Source organism: Monoraphidium neglectum, assembly GCF_000611645.1.
Source record: "Monoraphidium neglectum strain SAG 48.87 unplaced genomic scaffold scaffold00386, whole genome shotgun sequence".
NCBI classification, from domain to species: domain Eukaryota; kingdom Viridiplantae; phylum Chlorophyta; class Chlorophyceae; order Sphaeropleales; family Selenastraceae; genus Monoraphidium; species Monoraphidium neglectum.
Window position 1 is genome coordinate 20616 of NW_014013242.1, and position 7765 is coordinate 28380.

The following is a 7765-nucleotide window of genomic DNA, read 5'->3' on the forward strand; positions in this document are numbered from 1 at the left end:
CGGTGTCGTTGTGGCGGCCGGCGCGGCGGTGGGCAGCCTGTTGGAATTCAGGGGGGCGGCGCTGCCCATGGATCTCAGCCAGGGCTACAGCCTCGACATGGTCCCCCCTGATGAGGGAGGCGGCGGCGATGGGAACAGCAGCGGCAACGGCAGCGATGGCGTCATCGGTAGGGCTGACTACCCAGCCTGCGCGCCTAGCCTTCTCGGCACGCCGTACGTGGCGTCTCAGGGCGGGCGTATGCTGGTGGTCGGCGCCACGAAGGCAAAGGGCTGGAGCGCCGACCGCTCGCTCGCCGAGTGCGGGCGTGAGGTGGACGCGGGGCGGTATGCAGCGGAGGCGTCCGCTGCAGCGGCGGCGCTGTCTGCAGCTGCCAGCAGCAGTGGCGGCAGCAACGGCAAGGGTGGAGGTGGGCCGCACTACGGCGGGGCCGACGAAGTGGCTGCCGCGGTCTGGGAGCTTCTTGCCGGCGGCGCCGCGTCCTGGCCGCCGCTGCTGCGGTGGAGACTGGGCGGCATCCGCACGGGCGTGCGCGCGCTGCCGCGCCGGAGGCGGGAGGGGGCGATCCCGCTCATGGGACGGTGGCAGCAGGGAGCTGCCGAGCGCGGCGGTGGTGGGGGCGGCAGTGCTGGCGGCAGCAAGGGGAGCAGCAGCGGGGATGGCGGGACGCCGCCAACATGGCTGCTTGTTGGCCTGGGGGCAAGGGGCCTAGTTTACCACGCCTGGCTGGGGCGCTGCGCGGCGCTGGCCGTGCTCAGCGGCAGCGAGGGGCATCTGCCGCCTGAGACGCTGGCATGGCGGCGCGCAATCACACAGTAATACACAGCAAGGCGCTTTGGATCGACCCTTGGGCCTGGCGGGCATGTTCGACGCAAGCGTTGACCCGGTGGGAAGTGCCGGCTTCCAGACACCTGACCGACGGAGGGCGGAGCAGCAGCACGGAGTGCAGCGCCGACTCGTCACGTGATTCTTTTGTTAGAAGTGTTTTCGTGTAGATCTCTCAGCAACAGCTGCTCGCTAGATTTACCCACCCGGCACTGATCTTGCTAGCTGTTAGTCGATCCAAGCCGAACGCCAATCGAGGACTGCTTCTGGGACCACTTGTGTGTCATGGCAGAGGTCTCATCCGCCACACAGGCGATCTTGGCTATCGGCGGTGGGTGTCCTCATCCCGATGGCTTGGCAGCTGCCCTTGGCCCTGTGCAACCATGTCAACCGATACTAAGTTTGGATATAAAAGCAGCTGTGACGGGGCCCCCGCTGGCAAACCTGCAGGCGTTTCGGCGGCAATCGCTGCGCTGTGGGTGGTGTCCCTGGTTGCGCGTCTCCTGCTGGCCCTGCTCAACGGCGTGAAGTGAGTGGTTGGACGTACCGGGAGTCTGCGCGCATGGATCAAGGACAGTGATGTTTGACACACAGCGCAACAGCTACGCTCTGTCTGCGATTCGCAAGCAAGAGCACGTTCCCGGATTTCCATCCGCATCCCCTCCTCTCTGCATTGCGCCCTGCTTCAGAAAGCAAGCGGCGTCGAAAGCCCCACACAAGGGGTCTGCAAGAGTTCCTAACGAAAAGAATGCAGCCAGGTGAGGGCGCCTTTGAGATCTTAAGTAAGCCCGCGGTCCGCTGCGGCACCTGCGGCCGCGCTGCCAACCGCCACCAACTGCAAACTGCTGCAAACGGGCGGCGGCCAGTTCCGACATCCAGGGCCTCGCTGCGTCCCGCAGAGAGAATCAGGCGGTCGGTGGCGGCGGCAAGCGCGGGCCGGACCTCAAAACTCTCATCAAAGAGTCCCAGACGGCCAAGAGGAGGTGGGCGTGACGCAGACGGGCCTGCACCTGTAACGGGCCCGCCCAGCTGGACGCTGTGCCATCGGCAAGCAGCAAAGCAGACCATCAGGCGCATGATTCGACGACACGCAGCATGGCCCTGCCAGGGGCCGCGCGACTATTCGGCTCACCAAACTGCCCTGTGGCGAGACGGCTGATTTTCAGCAGCGGCATGTAACAGATGCGCATGCAGACTTCCCCTCCCCCTCCCTCCTGGCCCCCAGCGCCCTGACCAAGGAGGACATGGCCGCGCACCACGCGCTGTTCCTCACGACCCTCAAGGGCCACGCTGACGCCATCAACGGCGTGGCCTGGAGCCCCGACGGGCGGCTGCTGGCCAGTGCGTGCGACGACCTGACGCTGCGCGTGTTCGACATGCATGACGTCACCAGCAAAGACCCAAAGTTCAGGTGCGGTCTTTGGGGGTCAGAGGCCAAGGGTTGCCTGCTTCGTGCTCCAAGCTCGTGTGTGGCGCCGTCTGGTGTGCAAGTGCGTCAGCGGGATGTGAGGACTGTTGTTTTTTGCGTTCCTGTTGGCCGTTGAGAAGGGCTCGGCAAGTCGTGCTGGAGGCGAGCGCACCTGTACAAGACGTGCACGTCTGGAAAAGACGGTCCGCGTGCGGCGCGTGCCCAGCATCAGTCCTGCGCCGCTCCCCGCTGCTCCTGCAGGTTTGTGCGCACCAACCAGGCGCCCCTGGCCTGCGGGTTCGGCAACAACCCCAACGAGCTCGTCGCCGTCATCAGGGGTGGGCTCATGGGGCCCGGGAGGGAGAGGACGGCGCCCCCTGCTGAGCCTGCAGCTTGCAATTCTCTCGCTCAGAATCGTTGGCGCATGCTGCAGGCGGCATCCGGGGGGCCTTGTGCGGTTGTCATATCTTATCATGCCTAACAAGATATGGCGGCGTGCACGACCTCGGTTCAGCCGCTTTTCCAATTGCTCACGCCCCCAGATATCCCGGATCAGGCGCGCCTGGTCCTGTTCTCCCCCACCAAGGGCAAGGGCGCGGCGGTCGCGTTCGAGGCGCAGTGGGAGAGTGAGCGCGATCGCATGCGCGGGTGTCATCATGACGTCATCGCTGCATGCCCCCTAGCATCCTGGGCTGGTGTGCACTGTCCACCACCCTCGCCACTGTGGCGTCAGCTCGCGGGACCGAGCTGATTTTGCTGTGCAACTCATGGGTTACCGTTATCAACCTGGGCAGCTCACCCAAGCCAATGCTCAGCCCTTACGAGCCCTCTGCACGACATCGATTCTCGTCCTCCTCATCTTTCGTTCGCATCCCATCTGGCTCCTCACCTGCACCCGCGCAGCCCCCAAGGCCCTGGACAAGGAGCAGCTGATGGAAGCAGTGGTGGTGCCCGCGGTGAGAACAACTTGCAACCCCCAGGGCCCACACCCTTGCTGCAGTACGCTCAAAGCGCATCAATGCGCTGCCCGCACACAGCGAGCAACAGCACGTCGTCCTCAGCTGAGCTTTTAGGGGACGCGGAATCGCGCCGACGCGCTTACAGTATCCTGTTCCCACTCACCCTCCTTCCTCTTGCCAACTGCGCCTCACCGTGCCGCACCTGCAGCCCCAGAGCGCCACTGGCGCAGGCGTCGCCATCCTGCTGTCGCCGAAGAAGTTTGGCCGCGTGCTGCGGCTGTCTGATGGGAAGCCCCTTGCCGTCTTCGAGCCCAACAGCCTGGGGAACCAGTGAGACCCGTCCCCACTTTCTGTCCATTTGCTCAATGCTTGTGGTCAGTCGTAACGTCTTGGCTGGGTGTTGTTGCAACTGATTGATCTGGCATCAAATTTCTTTTGTCAGGGGAGTGTATGTGCGATTTGCTGGCCTCCTCAATTCGCTGACTGGCTGCCTGGCAATCCCCTGACCTTCCTGCGCTCTGCTGCTCAATGGTTGCAGCGCCCTGGCGGTGTCTGCGGGCGGCCGCTTCTTCGCGGTCGCGTCCTTCACTGCGGACGTCAAGGTGGGCGCGCCCTGCCTGCCAGCCGCGCCCACTGACGCCAGACTGCACACGCAGCGAGTGTCATAAGCGCTCGTTGCCCCTTGGCAGATTACCAGCTTGCCTGGCATGCCTTCGCTGTGTCATGGTGGCTTTCCTATCCATCAGCCCACTTCGGTGCCCGCCAACCTGCCTGCTTGCAATCAAACGTTAGGTGTGGGAGGTGGAGTGGGGGCGCGACGGCTTCAAGGGGGTGCAGCGCGCAATGGATCTGAAGGGGCACTCGCGCAAGGTACGTCTGCGCATGTGCGCTTTTGCGCGCCTGCACATGAATGTGGGCGTGTGAAATGGGTGTGCCTGTGTCTGGGTGCATGTCCAAGCGTATGTGCAACGAGGTCGCGTCCACCCTGGCCAGGGGAGAGGTCATTGGAGGCTGTGCCTGGTGGCAATCCTGCCTTTGTCTGAGCCTTGGCCCAGCCAGCTGGCAGCCACTAGCACCCCCCACCGACATCCCACCCCGCCTTCGCCTCTTCCCTTGCAAGCGGGCCACATGCTGACTGCTGCACTCTGTATTTCGCGACCCGACCCGATCTGACAGGTGATGAGCGCGGCCATCAGCCCCGACGGAACACGCGCCGCCACTGTGTCGGAAGACGGCAGCCTGCGGGTGTGGAAATTGGACGTGCGGTACACCCTGAAGGTGGGGGCTGTGCAGTACAGCTTGCCCTCAACCCTAAACCGGAAATCTTACACAGCTCTGAGGGGACCACGCATACAGATCAGGGAATGGAGGGAGGAGAATTTGGGGCCTTTGGGGGGGGGCGTCTCTTGATTGGGGCCTGTTTTCAAGAGACCTACCTCGGTTGGAGTGGGAACTCTTGAAAACGGAGCTGCCGTTGTCGCGTTTGGGTCCACAAGGCAGTGGCCAACCAGCCGATGCAGGCGCCGCCCCAAGGGTTGCCGGCGGCGGCACCACCCGCTGCTAAACCCTGAAACGCGCACACACCCCAGGAGGACCCCAAGACGCTGATGGTGGTGCCGCTGGCGAGCCTGGGGCTCAAGGAGGGGCAGACCTTTGAGAAGTTGGCCTGGGGCCTGGACGGCACCATAGCGGCCGTGCACGGCCAGCACATACACTTTGTCGACAGCGGCAGCGGGCGCCTCCTGGAGACCCTCCACGCGCACGAGGGGCCCATCTCCTGCCTCACCTGGGCGCCCGCGCTCCTGGACGTCGGCGGCGGGCGGCGGGCGGCGGTGCTGGCGTCGTGCAGCGGCGACCGGCGCGTGCGGGTGTGGCGCAGCCCCAAGGCGGCTGAGGAGTGAGACGAGGGGCGCGAGCAGCCGATCTGCGGCTTGGCAGGTGCGCCTTCAGCGCAGCTTGGCGCAGGTGATGCTTGAATTCAAGATAACCTTCAAAGCGGGTGGCGGCGCTTCGGCGTGGCGGAGTGGTTGCTCTGCAACGTCTGCTGTTTTGCTGTTGCTGTTCCTGGGCGCTGCAGCGCCTGCTCCGTGGCAGGCGTCCCCTGTAATGGCCCAGGCATGTTGACAGGCGGCTTTGCAGGGCCCGGACATCTGCTCTTGGCATTGGACTCAGAAGGCGATGTGACCATGGGCGCCCTACAAACGAAAAGTTGCGTGGGGTGGGCTTTGAGAGGCTGGCCGAGATTGTGAAGACTGCAGGCCACGGCGGGCCATGCTTGAACGTCGACATGTGTAGACTCATTCAGCGGCTTGGTCCTGGATCCTTGGGGCCGGACAGTGCGGGACTCGCGCTGCGAATGGCTAGTGGCATGGCAAGGCGCAAGGGCCTCTCATGGGCGGGCAGATGCATGATGTCTGCAAGTTAGTTTGAAAAAGATGCACCGGAAAGGGCTGGTAATCAGCCAAAAACCTTGTAGGGCATGCAGTCCTTCAGCATCCGGCAGGCGCACGGTGTCAAGACTGCTGCCACCGCTTCCCACACTCCCGGCGCCCCAGCGCGAGTCGACGCGGCGGGTGACGTCAGTGACCCAACACAAACACATTCCAGCTGAGGTGGATTACGGCGTGCGCCTTTCAGAAACGTCGTAAATGCGAGAGTTCAGCACACGCGCACGACTTTTGAGGCATGAGATCGTTGTCAACGCTCGGAACACGCAGCAGCGGCTTGAACCGTGCTTTGCAGAACAGATTGGCAGAAGCTGCACCTTATGCACGAACGCGCTTGCAGCGGGGCTGTGCGCTTGGTGGAGACAGCAGCAGCAGTAGCGGGGCAGACGACGCTTTCTTCGAGAGAGCGCTGCAGGAAGCAGCTGACCTTGTGAGGCGAGCGCAGGTGTGTGGTAGCAATTTTCCACGCACTTGAATGGCATGTTGCGTGCTCGCTTTTGCTTACTTGGGGTGCCTGCCTGCACCTGCTCACGCCGTCGCGAGTCGTCGATGCAAAGCGTGCTCAGCTTGGGACAGGCCAACAGGTGTCGACGATGCCCCCACCCTTCGCCTTTCCTAAGTCTTCTTCTCTGGTTCAACTCAATGTAACACATTGCCCGACCTCAGGAGCTTGCTCAGCAGCAGGCACGCAGCGAGCTGACACAATCATGGATCGCAGACGGCGGTGGCGGGGCTGGAGCCGCCTCCTCCTCTGGCAACCCCTCCACTGCCCAGCAGACTGAGCAGCAGCAGCAGCAGCAGCAGCAGCAGCAGCAGCCGGCAGCGTCGCCAGAGGCACTCGCCGCATTCCTGCAGGAGCAGGGGCTCAGCAGGGACAGGGCCGACCGCCTGGCGCAGACGCTGCTAGAGACGGACCTGGGCGGAAGCGGAAGCAGCGAAAGCAACGAACGCAGCGGCGGCGGCGGGGGTAGCGGCCTGTCCATGGCGCAGCTGCAGGCCAGGTGGATGGGGCTGCGGCGCGTCTTGCCGGATGCAGACCTCGCTGAAATGGTGGGAGCACAGGGCCCCAGGGGGGTGGTTTCAAGATGTTTTGAACCTTATTCATCACCCGGCTTCGGAATGCTGCGCTGCATTTCGAGGCAACTCCGGCTCGGCTGGGTCATGCGCTATCGGCAGGCGAGCGCTGCAGTGACCGACTGCTGTTCGAGGCTCCTGCGCGCCCAGCCAGGGCCGCGGTCGCCAGCGTGGACACCTCCCGCCTCACACACACACACACGCGCGCGGCCTTGCATGCAGGTCGCACGGGAGCCGAGGCTGCTAGCTGCTAGCAGCGGGGCGCTCGTGGCAGCGATGGTGGCGCTAGTAGGCGCCTTCCCTTCGCGCGACGTCTTGGGCATGGTGCAGGGGCGGCCGGGCCTGCTGCTAATGCAGGCGAGCACGCGCGCTGTTGGGGCACCTGTCAGTGCATGGCGTGCCAAGAAGTTGCGTGAAGCTCGTGTATGGTCCGCATGAGTGTTTCTTTGGGGGGGGGGGGCGCTTCCGGCACCCGGCTGCTCGTCCAACATCAGTGGATCAATGTGCGCAATGTGACCGCTGGCGTTGCTGCGCCGGCCGGCAATTGCATGACGGACGTCTCCAACAGCCAGGTCCTGGCCCAGATGCGACACAATACAGCAGTGTTACCTCTCAAAAACCTGCAGGACCTGCCAGAGCGCTGCGAGCGCGTTGTGGCCAAGCTGATGCAGCTGCACCCCAGCAAAGACAATGACGTCATTGCGGGTGAGGCGGTCTATGGCGCACCCAGGGAGCCCTCTCGTGCAACGTGCCGTGGCTCTCCTGGCCGACCCTCAGACCGAGGGTTAGCCTTGCCTGGCCCCTCCATCCGTCCACTGGCTGTCGTCATCCTCGCTCATGCCCATGCATCCACCAATATAAGCGTGTGCCGAGTCGACGACCGTCCCTAAGCCGCCACTTATGTCTCCCCATCGTCTCCGACTCAACCACCCGAATTTCCTCCTCTTGCCCGCCAGCAGCGTTACCTTGAGTCGAGTGAGCGACCGCCATCCCTCACTCCCACACCACCCTGCTCGCTGACGCCGGCGTGGGCCGCCCCCCCGCCCCCGCCCCC

The 7765-nt window shown here is 64.1% G+C and overlaps 1 protein-coding gene across 1 annotated transcript; it reads left to right on the forward strand.

The window, feature by feature from the left end:
• Positions 1–97: 97 nt before the first annotated feature.
• Positions 98–5091, forward strand: MNEG_3165 (Transducin beta-like protein 2; the record flags this gene model as incomplete). The annotated part of the gene is made up of 12 exons (XM_014048363.1): positions 98–407; positions 1274–1352; positions 1723–1806; positions 2049–2234; positions 2493–2569; positions 2774–2857; positions 3135–3187; positions 3405–3520; positions 3729–3792; positions 3983–4060; positions 4367–4468; positions 4780–5091. The coding sequence occupies 12 exons, from the start codon at positions 98–100 to the stop codon at positions 5089–5091; spliced, it is 1545 nt and encodes a 514-aa protein (XP_013903817.1).
• Positions 5092–7765: the final 2674 nt, after the last annotated feature.